Source organism: Myotis daubentonii, chromosome 4 (genome assembly GCF_963259705.1).
Source record: "Myotis daubentonii chromosome 4, mMyoDau2.1, whole genome shotgun sequence".
Lineage (NCBI taxonomy): Eukaryota > Metazoa > Chordata > Mammalia > Chiroptera > Vespertilionidae > Myotis > Myotis daubentonii.
In genome coordinates, this window is record NC_081843.1 from 84,024,006 (window position 1) to 84,045,290 (window position 21,285).

A 21,285-nucleotide genomic window follows, 5' to 3' on the forward strand; every position below is an offset into this window, starting at 1 on the left:
AGAATGCAAGGTTTCAGCAATCTTCTGTAAAGAACCAGATAGTAAATATTTAAGGCTGTGCAGGGCATAAGGTCTCAGTTGCAATAACTTAACACCCCCAATCAGTCATATAAAATATGTAAACAAATGGGCATGAACTTGTTCCAATATAAAATTTCACAGAACTTTTATATGTCACAAAATATTACTATTTTTTCAATCATTAGAAAATGTAAAAACCATTCGGACTCATAGACTTGACAAAAACAAGCAACAGGCTGAATCTGACCCATAGGCCATAGCCTGTAGACCCTGGGAATACATAAGCAGGACCAGAGCTAGGATGGAGCAAATACCTCTGATGATAAATGCATAGCTCCCAATATTATAGGAATACCTGAAAAAGATCTGAGGGATTGAGGCTAAATTATCCAGGAGTTTATTTTTAAGGTAGAATAAAAAAAGATCAAGAATCAACTAAAGGAAAGTCAGAGGCTGGGAGGAAGAGGTCTAGGTAGAGGGAATAGCCTGTATATGAGGTCTCTGAAGCAAGAGGGAGAAAGGTGTTTGCAAGAAATGAAAATGTTCTGAGCACTGGAAGACTGGATCACGGAGTTCTAAAGGGAGGCTAAGAGATAATGCTAAAGAAGCAGCTTATGGTAGGCCTGTGTAGGCAGACCTGCAAGAGAGAGTTTGGGCCTAATCCTATTTCTTAAAGAAAGACACCGAAGAGATGTGAAACAAGGCAATGACAAATTCACATGTACATATTACAAAACTCAACTGGTTTCTCTGAAGTAAATAGTAAGGTCGCAAAAACAGAAACAAGACAATTGTAAATGTCAACATTTATAGCAAATCATGAAGCAATAAAAAATTCTGCATTATTTTCAGAGAACTAATTTCTAAAATCAAAATATTCCCTAAGCATATAATAAAAAGATGTTGGGGCCGAAACCAGTTTGGCTCAGTGGATAGAGCGTCGGCCTGCGGACTGAAGGGTCCCAGGTTCGATTCCGGTCAAGGGCATGTACCTGGGTTGCGGGCACATCCCCAGTAGGAGATGTGCAGGAGGCAGCTGATTGATGTTTCTCTCTCATCGATGTTTCTAACTCTCTATCCCTCTCCCTTCCTCTCTGTAAAAAAATCAATAAAATATATTAAAAAAAAAAAAAAAGATGTTGGGATTTCTGTACTTTGATAATGTTTGCTATATTCTACCCAGGAGGTGCAGCTACAAGCTAATCATGCTGATACTAATTAAATACAATTACCTACTATAGAAAGAACTTTATTTCCAACTGGTTCCACCACTTTGAGCACCTTTAAAGAATGAAAGCTATAAATACATCTTTTATAAAAATAAAGTAATCTTATAGCATTATATCCCCTGCAAAGCAGAATAAAATGTTTAGGCAAATGATGATCTTTTCTCTCTAAGTGTTATTTTAACGTAGTCTAACCTCCATACCAACTGCTATTCAAGAAATAAAATGTCATTTTTACAGAAGATTTCATAAAATAGTTGTTCATTGTGCAGAAATTAAAAAGTACCTTCAATCTAGAATGTGAAAGATGTATGCAGTTTTCAGTCAAACACTTAGGACTGGTTATTTTAAAAAAAAAAATCTTATGGTCTAAGTGGCAGGTCTTCAGGAAATTCTTCATCTTCTTAAGGTAAAGAATTTGGAAAATTTGGAGTAAGTTACCAAAACTTCTCACTCTCCCCAAATTTCATAAACTATAAATTACAGAATACTGCCAGAAAGAATAAGATGACAATGTTTCTAGAAAACAAAGACATATTTAAGCCATAATTGAATTGTCTTAGTTTTATAGAAAGATATAGATATTAGTCAAATTCAGCTGCAAACACCTGATTGCATTTTCTTTTAAAATATATTTTTAATTGAAAAATAAAATATATTTTTATTGATTTCAGAGAGGAAGGGAGAGGAGACAGAGAGACAGAAACGTCAATGATGAGAGAGAATCATTATCTGCTGCCTCCTGCATGCCATGCCCCCCACCAGGGATCAAGCCCACAATCTGAGCATGTGCCCTGACCGGGAGTCAAACCAGACCTCCTGGTTCATAGATGGACACTCAACCACTGAGCAACACCAGCTGGGCTGATTGCATCTTTATAATCAAGTTATTCATCCCAGTAGCATGCTGACATTGTAAAAACAACTTTAGTACTGAACATATGCATTTGCTGGCTCCTTTGAAATCCAACTAAAAGGAGAATCTATGCTAATAAAAGCCTAGGTGGCCCTCACGCCCTCGAGTCATCACAAGATGGCCACCCCCAAGTCGTCATAAGATTGCCGTCACAAGATGGCTGGCAGGGAAGGACATTGTGAGCAATCAGGCTGGCAGGGGAGGGCAGTGGGGGTGAACAGGCCGGTAGGGGAGGGCAGTTGGGGGTGATCAGGCTGGCAGGGGAGGGCAGTTGGGGGGGGACCAGGCCTGCAGGGGAGGGCAGTTAGGGGTGACCAGACAGGCAGGGGAGGGCAGTTGGGGGTGACCAGGCCTGCAGGGGAGGGCAGTTGGGGGCAACCAGGCCAGCAGGGGAAGGCAGTTGGGGGTGACAGGGCTGGCAGGGGAGGGCAGTTGGGGGCGACCGGGCCTGCAGAGGAGGGCAGTTGAGGGCAACCAGGCCAGCAGAGGAGGGCAGTTGGGGGCGAACAGGCTGGCAGGGGAGCAGTTAGGCATCAATCAGGCTGGCAGGCAGAAGCAGTTAGGGGCAATCAGGCAGGCAGGCAAGCAAGTGGTTAGGAGCCAGCAGTCCCAGATTGTGAGAGGGATGTCCGGCTGCCGGTTTAGGCCCGATCCCACAGTTGGACATCCCCCGAGGGATCCCAGATTGGAGAGGGTGCAGGCTGGCTGAGGGACCCCCCCCCCCCCCGCATGAATTTTGTGCACCGGGCCTCTAATAAATAAATAAAAAGCCAAGAAATAACACCATAGGATCTATAAAGACAAAATATTACAATGGGTACAGAAGGCCACACGTATTTGAAGATGACAAGTGATAGTGACTTAACAGAATAGAAATGCCTGAAACCAAACTGCCTGCCAGGGGAATAACAATCTAATGCAAGGAGATTTGGTCTTCAGAATCCTGTAATCATCAAGCAGCAAAGAAGACAGATGTGTGGCAAAGATCAAAACAGAAAACTGGCTGAGAATCTGTATAAGGAACAATCAGATCCTTCTAGATTCCCTTCCCCACTCCGGAAGGAATCCAGATACAGTATCTAGAAAAATGAAATCACAGAAGCTCCAACTCAAGACACCAAGAATAGAGAAAGGCAAGGTGAGGTACAAATTAAAATTAGATGACTTTAATGAAAATCTGCTCCTAATGGCAAAACACCATTATCCCAAAAGTGCTTTTCCTCATCCTAAATTCCACAATACTTGTTTATACCAAGGGAAAGGCTACCTAACCCTCAGAAGAAAGGGGAAGACAAAGAAAAGAAAGGATCTACAAATACTGTCATTTTCTAATAAGTTTCCCTACAGCAGAAGTACCACTCTTCAACATCCCAAGGTTCTAAATTACTAGTAATCAATCTAAAGTCTTCATCATTCATTCAATATAAACAAATGACTGCAAGACTTTGACTATTAAATGCTTAGAGGAAAAACTGTTCTAATGGTGACTTCTGCAATAAACCCAGATCCTTTCCTAAAGATATAACATCACTCAATTAACTTGGCTTCCTCTACCTCACAAATGTTTCCAAGTACTTAGGAGAGAGGAACTTATGTCCAATATCCCTTCCTGGCTCAAAGCCATCTGGATACACTGGAACTCATTTGCCTAGACCTATTTAATTCTGCAAATGCTTTCTATGTGCTTTAAATCTGTACACTGAGTTAAAAGTAGCCGTATGAACTCAGTATTTCATAAAACTGTGGGAAAATTTTAACATAGCTGATAGCTTTTCTTTTTCTTCTCACAGCACGTTGGATATCTCTCTAATATAGTACTTATAATATTAATTTGAACTTGCCTGTTTAAGTACTCCCTCCCTTAGAAGAGCACAATGTGCTCGTCAAAGCCACTATATCCAGGATCTAGGGGAGAAGTGCCTATTTTAGGACAACACAGAGGCCATACAGTGTGGTCACAGAGGTATCAAGCTCTGAAGTTAGGTTGCTGGAGTTTGTATACAACTCTATCATTCACTAGCTGTGCAAACTTGAGCAAGTCACTGAAGCTTCTTACCTTCATATATCTCATGTGTGAGATGAAAACATAAATAATATCATTGTGAGGATTTAAAATAACAAGAATGTATATTATTATTAAATATATTAATAAAAATCACTGAACAGCCCTCACTGGTTTGGCTCAGTGGATAGAGCATTGGCCTGTGAACTGAAGGGTCCTGGGTTGGATTCTGGTCAAGGGCACATGCCTGGGTTGTGGGCTCGATCCCCAATGGGGGGCTTGTGGGAGGCAGCCAATTAGTGATTCTTTCTCATCATTGATGTTTCTCTCTCTCTCTCCCTCTCCCTTCCTCTCTGAAGTCAATAAAAATATATTTTAAAAAAATCAATGAACAAATTCAACTGTTTAACATTAACATCACAGTTAAATTTAATAAAGCTAAAGAAAAATCTCTCCTATCTGTCAAAACAAAGACTGGTATCTCTAATTAGATTAGTCTAATTCTAGAAAAACCTTATGCATTCTAAAATTTGTACTTCCTTACTCTGGATTTCCTTAAAGTGGAAATATATATTTTTTTTTAGCCCACAAACTAAAAGATTTCACAAACTGCCTACATTCTAGAGATATCAGTCAAGTACATTCCACCTTCTATGTTTTATAAATCTTAACAGAATAATTACTTACAACATAAAAACCACATTTTAATACAATGTACACTAGAGGCCTGGTGCACGAAATTAGTGCACGGGGACAGAGGGCTGTCCCTCAGCCCCCCCTGCGCCCTCTCTCAATCCTGGACCCCTGGGGTAGGGTCCCTAGGCCTGGCCAGCGATCAAGGCCTATCAGGGCTTTCCCTCCCCCAGCTACCAGCAGCTGGCCCCACACCCACTGCTGCCACTGCTTGCCATCTGTGCGGTGCTGCCTCCACTTCCCCCGCCACCAGTCGCCACCCTCTGCGGGCAACAGGTGTGGGGTTACGATTGCTTGACTGGCCTGGGCCTCCCTCTGCAGGGTGATCACTGGACAGCCCCGCACACCTGCCATGGCATCACTGGCCAGTGGCCTGGACCTCCCTCTGTGGGGCGATCATTGGGCGATGGCAGGGCCCCCCAACCAATCGCATCACACCGCCTTGGCTGGCCTGCTGCCAGTGTGTGTCACAGCATGGTCGTCCAGAAGGTCATCCAAACGGTTGTTCTGCTGTTTGGTTGATTTGCATATTACTCTCTTATTATTATAGATTATTATTATAGATAGTCTCAAGTAACCAAATCACTTAAGAACCTATTCCATACTTATTGCAGTAATTGGTTTTAGTTACAGTATTTTTTAAATTTAACTTTATTCTTGAAAGTATTACAGATGAACCCCTTTCTTCCCCTTGACCCTTTCACACTATTGCCTGCATCCATGGGTTTTGCATATATGCATATAAGTCCTTTGGTTAATCTCTTCTCACTGATCCCTGCCTTCCTTCTGAGATTTGACAGTCTGTACTGTGCTTCTATGTCTCTGGATTTATTTTGTTCTTTAGATTCCACATATGAGGGAGATCATGTGATACTTGTCTTTCTCTGACTGGCTTATTTTACTTGGCCTAATACTCTCCAGGTCCCTCCATGCTATCTCTTTTTTTACTGCTGCCTAGTATTCCATGGTGTACATGTACCACAGCTCTTTTAACAATTCATCTACTGATGGGCACCTGGGCTATTTCTAGCTATTATTATAAATTGTGCTGCTATGAGCACAGGGGTGCATACAACATTCTTTCTGACTGGTGTTTCAGGTTTCTTAGGATATATTCCTAGGAGTGGGATCACTGGATCAAATGGCATTTCCATACTTAATTTTTTTTAGGAAATTCCATACTGTTTTCCATAATAGCTGCACCAATCTGCAATCCCATCAGCAGTGTACTAGGGTTTCCTTTCTTCCACATCCTCACCAGCACTTATCATTTGTTGATGGTGGCCATTCCGACAGGTGTGAGGTGATACCTCAAGATATCCAGGAGTAAATTTAACCAAGGAGCTAAAAGACTTGTACTTGGAAAACTACAGGATGTTGAAAAAAGAGACAGAGAAAGATATAAACAAGTGGAAGAATATACCGTGTTCATTGGATTGGTAGAATTAACATCATTAAAATGTCCCTCTGTTACCCAAAGTAATCTATAGATTCAATGCAATCCCTATTAAAATACCAATGGCATATTTCACAGATCTAGAACAAATACTCCAAAAAATTTATATGGAACCAAAAAATGACCTCGAATAGCTGCAGCAATCTTGAGAAAGAAGAACAAAGTTGGAGGAATCACAATGCCAGATATCAAGTTATACTACAAAGCCGCTGTAATCAAAACAGCCTGGTACTAACACAAGAATAGGCATATAGATCAATGGAACAAAAGAGAGACCCCAGAAATCGATCCAAGTCATTATGCTCAATTAATATTTAACAAAGGAGGCAAGAGCATGATTCAATGGAGTAAAAATAGTCTCTTCAATAAATGGCGGTGGGAAAATTGGACAGATACATGCAAAAAAAATGAAACTAGACCACCGACTTACACTATACACAAGAATAAACTCAAGTGGATAAAAGATTTAAATGTAAGTCATAAAACCATAAAAATCCTAGAGGAGCCCTGCCTGGCGTGGCTCAGTGGATAGAGCGTCAGCCTGCGAATTTAAGGGTCCCAGGTTCGATTCCGGACAAAGGCACATGCCTGGGTTGCAGGCTTGATCCCCAGTGGGGGGGCATGCAGGAGGCAGCCAATCAATGATTCTCTCTCATCATGGATGTTTCTATCTCTCTCTCCTCCCTTCCTCTCTGAAATCAATAACGAAATATATATTTTTTTAAAATCCTAGAAGAAACTATAAGCAGCAAAATCTCAGACGTCTCTCATAGAAATATGTTTACCTATATATATCCTAGGGCAAAGGAAACTAAGGAGAAAATAAACAAATGGGACTATATCAAAATAAAAAGCTTCTGCACAGCAAAAGAAACCATCAACAAAATGAAAAGGAAGCCCACTGCATGGGAGAACATACTTGCCAATGATACATCTGATAAAGGTTTAATATCCAAGGAATATAAGGAAATCATACAAAAGGAAGACAAACAATCCAATTAAAAAGTGGGCAAAGGACCTAAATAGACACTTCTCTAAAGTGGACATACAAATGGCCAAGAGACATATTAAAAAATGGTCGAAGTCACTAACAATCATCAGAGAAATGCAACTTAATACAGTATTTTTTTTAATAAGCTTTGGGGGAAAGATCATTTCCCACAATAATGATAATGAAAACTCCCTGCATTGCATTTAAAACAAGTTAAAGAAATGAAACAAAAACTGCATATGATTATATGTATCCCTGTTTCATTTAATGTACTCCTATCACTAAGAATAAAATTGCCCATTTTGAACAGAAAATATGTTTCAACTGCCATTCACAGATTCTTTTTTCTTCTCCCAAATTACAGGTAAAATGTTAGTTATTAAAGATTTAAAATATAAAAGTCTGAATACAATAAGGCTTTTACAGAATCATTATTTCACCAAATTATTTCCAATCATTATCTAGATAAAGACTTCCTTCAATTTAAAAAAAAACCTGATTCTTACCTCCTGATTACATTTATGTGCCATCACAGTAAGAAGTGAAGAAAAGAAACTCGTGTTTTGTAGCAGGACTCGACCCATAACTCCGAGATATGTTGACATCACTACAGGATACCTCTGTACAATTAAAAAAGTACTTGTAAAATTGTATTAAGCAATTATAAATAATCAAGGACATTAACAATCAACAGGGACATGAAATAACAATATTCTCCTGCATATTGCTTCTTTAGAATGAACTGTTAATATTACCTGAATCTAACTTACTAAATGAATATGCCACACAAGGTAATATATATGTATTACATATATACTTATAGAATATATGTGAGTGTATGTGTGTGTGTGTATATATATATATATATATATATATGTGTGTGTGTGTGTGTGTGTGTGTGTGTGTGTGTATATGTATATGTAATAAAGAGAGAAGAACAGAGAAAGGATCTTTACCAATGGCATCTACACTAATAAAAGAGAAACATGCAAATTAACCATCACTCAGTCACTCTGCCACTCCGCTACACCCACCAGCCAATCAGAACGACTATGCAAATTAACCCAACAAAGATGGCAGTTAATTTGCATGCGCAAGCAGGGAGGGAAGACTGCAGACAACTGAAGATGGCGGCGGCCACGGAGCTGAAGCGAGCAAGAGGTTTGGGTTGCACCCGGAGACAGAGGAAGCCAAGGTTCCCGTGGGCCCTGGACTCAGCTTAAGGAGTGGCTGGGGCCCTGGGTCGCCAGGGGCAACCCAGGTTTCCAGCCCGCACTGGGCTCCGCTCAAGGAGTGGCTGGGATCCTGGGTCGCCAGGGGCGACCCAGGCTTCCCAGCCAGCCCTGGCCTCCGCTCGAGGAGCTGGAAAAAAAAAAAAAAGGAGGGGCTGGGAGCAGCCGGAGCAGAGAAGCCAAGCCTCACTGCTGCGGCCGGACCAAAGGCCTGGGTCCCAGGTGCCGGAGGAAAACTGGTGCCGGCAGCCAGGGGAAGGAAGGCCTATTGCGCGAATCTTCGTGCAACGGGCCACTAGTATTTATATATTTATATTATTTTAAATGTTCTTAACATACATAGTTAAATGGATCAATTTAAGAGCTGGACTTAGAACATATGAGTGAGAGATGAGATAGCAAAGGAAATCTACCCTTCCCTATGTGGAAAAATAACAAAGCTGTATGAATATCTGAAAAATACCTCATTTACTTCAAAATAATCAAATATTCTTAAAAGCTTTCCTTTTACTTAAGACAATGAAGATATAATTTTTCAATGAAGAGGGAAAATAATTAAAAGTAGAACTCTCAGGGTCCAGTACTGTCCTTAGAAGCTTAATAAAAATCTTACCTCCCCTTCTATAATACCTCTGAAAACACAGGGTAGAATCGGTTGAAACATTTGCGAGCCTAATACTGGGTTCACTTTAAGGGCATTTTCCACAACCTAAAAATCATAAAGACACATTGGTTGCAGGCAATAACGAAAGTCACAGGTGGAAAAAAAAATGTATTAAATACACACCAAATCCAAGATACAAATGAGTACATGAGGTAGGTAATTGATATTCTGGCTCTAGACACACTGTTACAAAATAATTCATTAAAAATGCAATTTGACATAAAATGTGTAATATCTAGACACAGCTATACACCCTACATAGAATTAATCACACTCCAATACCATTGGTATCATGTTGTTAATGGAATTGTTATCTTTGCATTTTAAACAAAAAACCATTACAAAACATTAAAATAGAGGCAGCAAAAGGCATTTCCAAAGTATTGGCTTTTCATAGTGAAAAGGAAAATTAGTAACAACTGTACACAATGCCCAAAAAGAAATCTGCATTTAAACTTATCAATAAATTGGACAGAAAAAAGCATGTTGTATATATACTACCTATTAAATGAGAAATGATATTATTTCATTTATAATGTGATCATGTATATTACTAATCATGAGCACTGATTGTTACAAGTAAAAATTATAAAAATTACTCTTATATGATTAAGACGGGTTCTGTCCATAACAAAGGTAGCAGAAAATTCAGAGTGGGGTGTGATTTTGTTTGCTTACTTTTGTTTTATTTTTAAAATGTTTTTTATTGGTTTTTAGAGAGAGAGGAAATGAAAGAAAGAAACATCAATGTGAGGGAGAAAACAATTGGTTGCCTCCCACACCCTCCCTGCCTGACCAGGGATGGAACCAAAACCTGGCATGTGCCCTGACCAGGAATGGAACCAGTGACCTTTCAGTGCATAGGATGACACTCCAACCAAGTGACCAACCAGGGCTGTTTTATTGTTCAGTGGTCAGGAAGCATCAGTGAGGAAGAAAATCAGACACCATTCAAGAGGCTTGTGGGCAAGCACCAGTCTCAAGGCAGAGCCAGGTTTCCCTTTAAACTTCAAGCAACGTTTCTCAAGACTGACTATTGGCATTCTAAGTGGGACAGTGTTTACTGTGCAGGACTATTTCATGCACTGAGGGGCCTTTAGTATCTTCAGTCTGGACTCATCATGTACCAATAACATGCTCCGAACACAAGGACAATCAAATACACCTCCATGCATTTCAAAACGTTTTAAAGATAAGCACAAAGTACCCAGGAATGACAATGTTTTCTTTTTCTTATTTTTTTTTAATCCTTGGGTAGGGATATACTTATTGATTTTTTTTTTTTTTTAATAAAGAGAGGAAGGGAAAGAGAAAGAGAAACTGAGAAACATCAATGTGAGAGAGAAACATTGATCAGGTGCCCCCCATACATGCCCTGACAGAGAATCAACCCTGCAGTCTACGTATGTGCCCTGACCAGGAATCGAACCCAAAACCTGCATATTTGCCCTGAGTGGAAATCGAACCTGCAACCTTTGGTGTACAGGACGACTTTCCAACCAACTGAGCCACCTGGCCAGGATGACAGCGTTTTCTAATTTTGAGTAAGAAGTAAAAGGGGATGTCCAAAGACAAGACAAGCTTAAAAATATAAAAACTTTTTTACTATGGACTAAACACTATGCTATCTACTAAAAGACACAGAATAAAAGATATTACAGTTCCTGATTAAAAACCACAGGAGATTCAGCACATAATTAAATATGATCTTCATAAGGCTTATTTTGTTTAAAAAAAAATGGGAGTTGGAATAGAGATGAGGAAGGCATTTGGAATAAAGATGGGGATGTAGATATGCTAGAGGACTGAGTCTCAGAGAATGATGTCACTAGACAATCTCCATTTTATCTATGAGTGGAAAGTAAGGCCATCTGATTGTCAGATACATATTTAACTTCATTTCCTCCTGAAACCCAACTAAAATTTTAAGAAAAGATAAAAGGGAAAGGGATACTTTTAAAAGGATAAAGAAAATGAGAGATGAATACTGAAAGCTACAAAGAAGAAATTCAAAAGGCATTTAGAAGAGACTTCTTCGGGAAAATTAAAGTAATAAAATACCTGATGGGGTCAATATGTCTGAACATAGAGCAGAGACAAATGGTATAAAAAAAATTACACCAAAAACATCTGACTAGTTCCAAAGGATTACAAACGTTTGTGTAGAAAAGAAATTTGATCATTATGACTTTTAAAATATAAATTCATTTAAATGTATCTATCATTTAATACAAGCAAGGTGTTGCTGTACATATTCTTTACATATAAAGGTATAGTTACTATTATGTAAAAGAACTAAAATATTTCAAAACTAAATTGGAGTCTTTGTATTCAAAAAGTAGGAATCATAGCTAGGGAAGGTAAGATTGTTTCTGAAAAATTATGTAGGAAAATGCCATTATCAGACTTGGAGGCAGGGATTGTGTAATTGAATTAAGAGAAATTTCAGCAAGTAGAACTGATAAAAAATAGAAAACAAATTGAACAGTTGACTAAAGGTGAAGAAGTCTGGGATTACTCCTAGTTTTCATGTTTGGTCAATGGATACAAATTATGGTGTTGTTAGTTATAATGAGGTTTGATTTTGGACATGTTGAACTTGAGATGCCTGTGGGAAATCCATATGGAATGGTCCTACATTTTTGTCACACACATAACACTCTATAATCCATTTCCCAAGAAATATTTTGCAGTTGTGACTTAAAAGCCAGATTTCAAACTATTTCCATAGTGAAGGTTCTTCTATAGTGGTCAAACATTCTGACATAGTTTTCACTTCTAAACAAAATTTTGAAAAATGCATCTCTGACTTCAGTGGAAATATACAATTGTGTATATTATTTTAAGTGAAATACATGTGCACCAGACTGCCAAACAGCTCCAAAAAGGAAATGACACTAATTATAACTAATAATAAGTAGTTAAAAGTAAGGTAATTTCCAGATGTTAACAGAACTTCAATCACAGCTTACTCTTCTTGGTGGGGAATCTTATGTTCTCAGGGATTTTAACATGTTTGATGTGTTTTAATTCACTTAGTTTCCTTTTGTTTTAATGTTCAAACTGTCCATAATTAGCCAGTGGGAGCTCCTTCGAAGTTAATTCCCTGCCCTAGCCTGTTTGGCTCAGTGGATATAGCGTGGGCCTGCGGACTGAAGGGTCCCAGGTTCAATTCCAGTCAAGGGCACATGCCCAGGTTGAGGGCTCCATCCCCAGTAGGGGGTGTGCAGGAGGCAGCCGATCAATGATTCTCTCTCATCATTGATGTTTCTCATCATTGATGTTTCTATCTCTCTCTCCCTCTCCCTTCCTCTCTGAAATCAATAAAAATATTTTTTATACAGTTAATTTCTGCATCCTTTTGACAAAATTCCACCTTTCCTTCCTTCTAGCACAAAGAGAGCTTCCCAGATTATCTTGTATATCCCTTGCCTGAGCTCTGGAGTTAACCAGTAGGACACAATGTTTACAGAGCACAATCTAGGGTTCTGGGGTACTTGCTGCCACTGGATTGATACTGCTTCTAGACAGACAGTAAGTTTCTCACCTAGTTTCTCTTCCCAAAAAGCATATGCCATAACCTCACCAAATCCAAGATTACATCATTTTACATAACTTCTTTAATATTTCCATCTTCTAATATACTGAAGAGAGCCAGATTCTAATAACCTTATTTCTTTCTACCTACTATATATATGTGTGTGTGTGTGTGTGTGTGTGTGTGTGTTTCAAAATAACAATACCAGTGTTACTAATAACAATACTGATATCTATACTAATTAAAGGGTAATATGCTAATGAGACCAGACATCTTCCAGATGTCCTTCCGGACAAAGCCACGGCAGTAGGGGCCAAGGCAGAGGCAGTTAGGGACGATCAGGCCAGCAGGAAAGGGTGGTTAGGGGCTATCAGGCCGGCAGGGGAGGGTGATTAGGAGCAATCAGGCCAGCAGGGGAGGGCAGTTAGGGGCGATCAGGCCGGCAGGGGAGCAGTTAGGGGCATCAGGCCGGCAGGCAGAGGCAGTTAGGGGTAATCAGGCAGGCAGGCAGGCAGCCAGGAGAGCGGTTAGGACCCAATGGTCCCAGATTGCGAGAGGGATGTCTGACTGCCGATTTCTGTGGGATCGGGCTTAAACCGGCAGTCGGACATCCCCCAAGAGGTTCCACATTGGAGAGGGTGCAGGCCGGGCTGAGGGACCACCCCCCCCCCCGCACCCCATGCACGAATTTCGTGCACTGGGCCTCTAGTGTACTTTATAATATCCTTGTTTCTGTTCTAATGTTGTATTCTACTAGTGACATACCTGTAAAGTACTATGTATTAAAGTTAGTTGAAATATTCTTCTCAGATGTCTCTACCACCAACATCATAATAGACTCAAATGTTTCATCTTGTTTTTTATCTTTAGGAACTGCTTTACTTTCATTATTTTAAATCATGTAGAATATCTACATGGCTCTAAAGCAAAAACACAAAACAGATATATATCCTAGGAGATCTAGCTCCCATTCTCTCTTCCTCTGCCCCCTACATAACCACTTTTATTAGTTTGATTTATTTTTCCGTTGTGTCAAGTGGCACTCTTTCAATACAAGGTTTAGACATTAGTCTTTACTTATAGTCTCAAAAATCATTCTAAAACTGTCTACAGAGGTTGTCTTCATTCTTTTTTAAAGCTGTACTCTTCTGCATGGCAAAATAATCAATCATATATTACTATTTTTACAAGCATTTTGCTATTACAAATTGAACTTCTACACTTTAATTTTAATCCAACCCTTTTCTGATCATACCTGGAACAGACTGTATTTAGAATCTGTCAAGAATGCAAGCTTTTAGTTTGTGCCTTGCACTCAAACAATTCTATTGATTTACGCTTACACTGAATTACAAGAAGTTAGATCATGAATCCTGAAGTCAGAATGCCTAGCTTTACATCACAGCTCCAATACTTACTAACTGTGTGACCCTGGGCAAGAGATTTACTGCTTGTTACTTAATTTCTCATCTGTAAAAACTGGGAAAAGAACAGTACTGTTGTCATAGGTTTATGGGAGCATTACATGAACTCTATATCTCTATATTATGTGCTTAGAAATGTGCAGAATATAGTAAGTACTAGTATTAGCTATTATTAATATAGAATAAATTATGCCAGAAAAATATTTGTGCCATCTTAAATAAACCATATCACAAAGAATGAAAGCAACTGACTCATTACTGCTTGATTAGATCATAGGGGGGGAAAAACAGAATTTCTAAACTCAAAGTTGAATATATACACATAGACAAATTTCAAATTAAGAAATCTTAACAATTAAATTTGAGTATTTTTAGAATATAATTGTATTCATCTAGATAAGTTGTTCCAAGTCATAGAATACAATAAAGTCTATTTTTGCTCTTAACCACTTGCCCTAAAGCAGGCATACTTGTCTATCCAATTTTCATAACATTGTAATTTTCTGCTTCAAAGCACAAAGTTACTTTCATATACTGTCAGAAATCAGTATAACAGTACTGTTTAGTAAAAAATGTATTTTAAATGTTATATAGCATACTATGTTAAGAAACAGTATATGAGAGGTATTAAAAATGAAAATAATGAGCTAATATTAAAAACTATTATTATAGCTTTAAGGAACTCTGAGAATAGGAAAATGCCAAAACTTTTAGGAGTACTCTCACCTTTCATGTACAAGAATAAAAGCACCACTGTCCTAGAATATTCCTTATTTAAAAACTCATAAATACCTTGTTAATGATAATTAATATATTCCTAGTATTTAACATCTATTTAATAAATAATAAAATACTGGTTTGAGATCAAATCAAATATACAGGTTTGACAATAGCAATGTTCATATAAAAATAGCCCTAAATCATGTTATCAAAATTTTTTTTTTGATATTCTTTAAAATGTTTTTTTTTCTTTTTTTAATTAAATCTTTATTGTCCAGATTATTACATTTGTTCCTCTTTTTTCCCCCCCATAACTCCCCTCCTCCCAGTTCCCGCCCCACCCTCAGCCCTCACTCCCCACCCACTGTCCTCATCCATAGGTGCACGATTTTTGTCCAGTCTCTTCCCACATCTCCCACACCCCTTTCCCCCCCAAGAATAGTCAGTCCATTCCCTTTCTATGTCCCTGATTCTATTATAATCAACAGTTCATTCTGTTCATCAGATTATTTATTCACTTGATTCTTAGATTCACTTGTTGATAGATGCATATTTGTTGTTCATAATTTGTATCTTTACCTTTTTCTTCCTCTTCCTCTTCTTAAAGGATACCTTTCAGCATTTCATATAATACTGGTTTGGTGGTGATGAACTCCTTTAGCTTTTCCTTATCTGTGAAGCTCTTTATCTGACCTTCAATTCTGAATCATAGCTTTGCTGGATAAAGTAATCTTGGTTGTAGGTTCTTGGCATTCATCACTTTGAATATTTCTTGCCACTCCCTTCTGGCCTGCAAAGTTTCTGTTGAGAAATCAGCTGACAGTCGTATGGGTATTCCCTTGTAGGTAACTGAGTTTCTTTCTCTTGCTGTTTTTAAGATTCTCTCTTTATCTTTTGCTCTTGGCATTTTAATTATGATGTGTCTTGGTGTGGTCCTCTTTGGATTCCTTTTGTTTGGGGTTCTCCGCGCTTCTTGGACCTGTAAGTCCATTTCTTTCACCAGGTGGGGGAAGTTTTCTGTCATTATTTCTTCAAATAGGTTTTCAATATCTTGCTCTCTCTCTTCTTCTGGCACCCCTATAATTCTGATGTTGGTACGCTTGAAGCTGTCCCAGAGGCTCCTTACACTATCCTCGCATTTTTGGATTCTTTTTTCATTTTGCTTTTCCGGTTGGGTGTTTTTTGCTTCCTCGCATTTCAAATCATTGACTTGATTCTTGCGCTCCTCTGGTCTGCTGTCGGGCGTCTGTATAATATTCGTTATTTCAGTCCATGTATGCTTAATTTCTAGTTGGTTCCCCAATATAAGATCAAGGGTCTTATTAGTTTTCGTGTAGATCTCATTAAGTTTATCGGCAGCTTCTACACAGTTCTTGAGAGACCTTAAAAGTGTGGTTCTGAACTCTATATCTTCCTTTGACAATTTTGTCCTGTTTCTTTGTCTCCGCATTCTGTTATGCTTCCTTGGTCCACCCCTTAGTGGTCTTCGTTCGAAGTCTTATAGTTAAATCTTGATTGTTGTAGCTAATTCCAGGGAGGGTTTGACCTCCAGGCCAAGTGGCTATGAGAATCAGCTGTGTCAGCAGTGAGAGAACTTCTGTCCTCTAGGGAGGTGCTAATCTAGCCTTTGCCTGAGGCTATCCGGCAAATGCCTTTGTGCAGGGCTTGGGCGGGGCGGGTCGCACAGGATCAACAGGGTGGGCCGGAGAGAGCAGTTATGGCGGCTCTCAGTCCTGTCCCCAGGGGCTCTGCCTCTCTGAGTCCCAGCACCCGCTGCAAAGCTCGGAGAGAAAGCTGCACTCGCTCTGACCGAAGCCAGACAGTCCCGCTTCTCCCGTTTGAGACTGGGTCCCTAAAGACTCGCCGGGATCTGGTGCTCAGAGTCTGCGACTCCCTCCTGATTGAAAACAACAACCGTGCCCTCAGCCACCAGCCCGCTCCGCGCACTCCGCACCTCAGAATTTCACTTCAGCACTGCGCCTCCTCTGAGTGTCCGTGTGCGTTTCTCTTTCCTCCTAGTTGTAGGACTTCCACTCAGCCAGAGTTCCTGTGGTTCTCATGTTATCAAATTTTAATTAAAGTATTAACGACCTCCTATTGGCATAGTTACAGAGAAATTGGTTTAATCTACAACTTATGTTAAATGTTACAAATATTTTAATATATATGTATGAAAACTGATTTGTGCTGAGTCATTCAATAAAAAATATATTAAGTAAAACTGAGGGACAAATAATGACATTACCTTCCTTTTACTTCAAAGGAAAAAATTCTAAGAAAGTCATTTTTTTCTGCTAAAATTGTAAGAATAGTGTTGTACATTATGTAAATCTGGAATTTTTCATAAATAAAAAAATTTTAAATTGTGCTATTCTGATAAACAAGAAAGAAATACAATTAATTTTAAAGAGTCAGGTAAGATACATAGTTCTTGATAAAGAGTAAAGCTCTATCACTGTGTAAATCACCTACTTAACTTTTAAAAAGTTAACTAATGTATTCTTTATTTTAAATAAACATTTATTTAGAAGAAATGGTCAGAGCAATAGGCAAAATAACTTGTTTTGTCTTTTTTTGTTTTTCTTACAGCCAAAGATCTTGGCAACCAACCAATTTTGTGGCCTACAAGTGTATTAGTGTGTTTTATCCCAAAGGGAGATTACTGGTGTATATATTATTAGATAACTACATAATGGTATTAAATTAGATTAAAATAGCCAACACTTAGATTAGCTGATTACATGCTAGGCATTGTTATATAACTCATGTAATCCTCACCTCTACCTAGGAAGTAGGTAAAGTTTTCATCCCCATTCTATAGATGGAAAGTGAGAAACACAGATTAACTTGCTCACCTCACAGAGCTTCGAAGTAGTAGAGCCAATACTCTAACCATACAGTTTCGTTGTAGTCCAGAGTGTAACCTGCCTCTAAGTATTTTACATGAATATAATTTTTTAAAAAACAGTAAGAAAGTAAATATTCTCCTTAGGACATATTCTAAAAACTTGACTCATTTTTCAAATAAGTTTTACAATGTCCATTCCATGTGACTTAAAACAAATTGTCTTTCAACAATTACTTTACTACTAATAACATTGCATAAAAGCAGGAGAAAAAATTTTTTAATTCAAATTTAAACATAAGAAGCAACCTCTTTCCTTCATCACTTAAAATATATAAATTGTAATTTAACTCAGAGGATTTCAGATATTTCAGTTCCAGATTATAAAAAAATCACATAGTAAAAACCCTTACATAATAACTAATAGAATTTAAGCCCAGAATGTACTCAAGAACTATAGAAGTAGCAGAACTAGGTGTGCAAACCAAAACACAGGTCATGGAGAGAATAACATTCCAAATGCACTGTCAGCATACTTTACACAGCACTTCTACCCGATGTCATGATAATCACCTGGCAATCCGTAACATGAGAATTATGGATTCCCAGGCTTCCAAATCACTTACATTGTATGCATTCAGAGAAAACAGAACATATATTTACTAAGTTTATGATCACAGAAAAGCTTATAGGTTAGTAGAGGATAAAAAACTTTAAAAATACATACACTGAATAATCTATAAAGATAACATCTTAATGACATAGCAATTCTCTCAAATTTCTGTCACTCCCACATTGCCAATCAGATTTCTCTCAAATAGTTAGAAGTAAGTCCCAAGTGTCAATTCCTTGCTATCTCTTCTACTTCCAGAGAAGAAATTATCACTAAGGCAAAAGATTAAGTTAAGATTGTGCTAGAGCTAGACTGATGAAGTTCCTCACTATAATTATATATTGCCAGCACATCGGTTGGGTAAGAGCATAAATTCACAAAAAACTTTAATAAACAAGTCAATGATAATGCTATAATATTTAACAGAAAATCACAATGTTATTTGTAAGCTTTGGAGCTAGAATACTTTGAAATTAGTGTGGGTGAAGATTGACACACTTGGGTCTCAACAAGCCAGACAGAGACTCCCATTATTACCCCCTTTGAAGCCCACATGCTCCCTGGTAAGAGTGGCATGCACAGATTCTCAGCCTTTATCCTTTACTCTAAAAAAGAAACTGAAGAACCTATAAAATTAAAATCAGAGTTCTGCCATACAGTTTCACTCTATTTTCCCTCTTCTAGTTTTAAGTTTCTATTATGATTTAAAATATGACAGGAAGCCCTAACCGATTTGGCTCAGTAGATAGAGCGTCAGCCTGCGGACTGAAAGGTCCCAGGTTCGATTCCGGTCAAGGGCATGTACCTTGGTTGCGGGCACATCCCCAGTAGGGAGTGTGCAAGAGGCAGCTGATTACTGTTTCTCTCTCATCAATGTTTCTAAGTCTCTATCCCTCTCCCTTCCTCTCTGTAAAAAATCAACAAAAAATATATTTTTTTTTTAAAAAAAAGAAAAAATATGACAGGAAAACTCAGAGAGAGTGCTAAAGAGTGTAATGTTTGGTAAATAGACTTTGGGGGTATGGAAGGTCAGAATCAACTAAAGAACTTTTTATCTCAATTCTTTTAAAAAACCTTTCAACATTATAATTATCTTAAAGCCTTAAAGCCTAAGACATTAATATAACTGAATCATGCTTAAAAATCAACTGAAACATCAGTAAGATATAATTCATTTAAGAATGAACACTGAGAGAACCAAGATGACAGGATAGGTTAACGCCGGAGTTTGCTGCCTCGAACAACCACTTCAAAAATACAACTAAAAGACGGAACGGACATCACCCAGAACCACAGGAACGCTGGCTGAGTGGAAGTCCTACAACTAGGAGGAAAGAGAAACGCATACTGAGACTCAGAGGAGGTGCAGTGCTGAAGTCAAATACTAAGGTGCGGAGTGCATGCAGAGCGGGCTGGTGGCTGAGGGCGCGGTTGGCGTTTTCAATCGGGAGGGAGTCGCAGACTCTGAGCTCCAGATCCGGGCGAGTCTCTAGGGACCCAGACTCAAACGGGAGAAGCGGGACTGTCTGGCTGGAACTCGAAGGCAGTTTTCTCTCCGAGTTTGCAGCGGTTGCTGGGACTCAGAGAGGCAGAGCCCCTAGGGACGGGACTGAGAGCAGCCATAACTGCTCGCTCTGGCCCACCCTGTTGATCCCCTGCGACCCGCCCTGCCCAAGCCCTGCGCAGAGGCATTTGCCAGATAGCCTCAGGCAAAGGCTAGATTAGCACCTCCCTAGAGGACAGAAGTTCTCTCACTGCTGACACAGCTGATTCTCACAGCCAGTTGGCCTGTAGGTCAAATCCCCGCCAGTATTACCTACAACAATTTAGGCTTCACTACAAGACTGCGCATAAAGACCACTAGGGGGTGCACCAAGAAAGTATAAAAAATGCGGAGACAAAGAAACAGGACGCAGCTGTGAGAAATGGAAGATATAGAGCTCAAAACCACACTTTTAAGGTCTTTCAGTAATTTTCTAAAAACTGCCGATAAATGTAGTGAGATCCTCAAGAAATCTAATGAGACCCTCGATGTTGTGATAAAGAACTAGAAATTAAGCATACACTGACTGAAATAAAGAATATTATACAGACACCCAACAGCAGACCAGAGGAGCTCAAGAATCAAGTCAAAGAATTGAAATGTGAAGAAGCAAAAAACACCCAACTGGAAAAGCAAAATGAAAAAAGAATCCGAAAATACGAAGATAGTGTAAGGAGCCTCTGGGACAGCTTCAAGCGTACCAACATCAGAATTATAGGGGTGCCAGAAGATGAGAGAGAGCAAGATATTGAAAACCTATTTGAAGAAATAATGACAGAAAACTTCCCCACCTGGTGAAAGAAATAGACTTACAGGTCCAGGAAGCGCAGAGAACCCCAAACAAAAGGAATCCAAAGAGGACCACACCAAGACACATCATCATTAAAATGCCAAGAGCAAAAGACAAAGAGAGAATCTTAAAAGCAGCAAGAGAAAGAAACTCAGTTCCTACAAGGGAATACCCATACGACTGTCAGCTGATTTCTCAACAGAAACTTTGCAGGCCAGAAGGGAGTGGCAAGAAATATTCAAAGTGATGAATGCCAAGAACCTACAACCAAGATTACTTTATCCAGCAAAGCTATGATTCAGAATTGAAGGTCAGATAAAGAGCTTCACAGATAAGGAAAAGCTAAAGGAGTTCATCACCACCAAACCAGTATTATATGAAATGCTGAAAGGTATCCTTTAAGAAGAGGAAGAGAAAGGTAAAGATACAAATTATGAACAACAAATATGCATCTATCAACAAGTGAATCTAAGAATCAATTGAATAAATAATCGGATGAACACAATGAACTGGTGATTATAATAGAATCAGGGACATGGAAAGGGAATGGACTGACTATTCTTGGGGGGAAAGGGGTGTGGGAGATGTGGGAAGAGACTAGACAAAAATTG

General features: G+C 38.9%; 1 protein-coding gene across 6 annotated transcripts in view; it reads right to left on the minus strand.

Annotated features, from left to right (window-relative positions):
* The window catches only part of IPO11 (importin 11), a 146,052-nt gene that overhangs the window by 38,835 nt on the left and 85,932 nt on the right, over positions 1-21,285 (minus strand). For 5 of the 6 annotated variants that reach the window (XR_009452671.1, XR_009452672.1, XM_059694548.1 and 2 more), the window contains 2 exons: positions 9,151-9,246; positions 7,812-7,925 (listed from right to left, as the gene is read on the minus strand). Coding sequence is in view for 4 of the 6 variants with exons in the window: in XM_059694548.1 (XP_059550531.1) it covers positions 7,812-7,925; positions 9,151-9,246 (210 nt within the window). In the remaining 2 variants the exon portion in view is untranslated. The remainder of the gene's footprint in view (positions 1-7,811; positions 7,926-9,150; positions 9,247-21,285) is intronic. The other variant, XM_059694549.1, reaches the window with a different exon arrangement.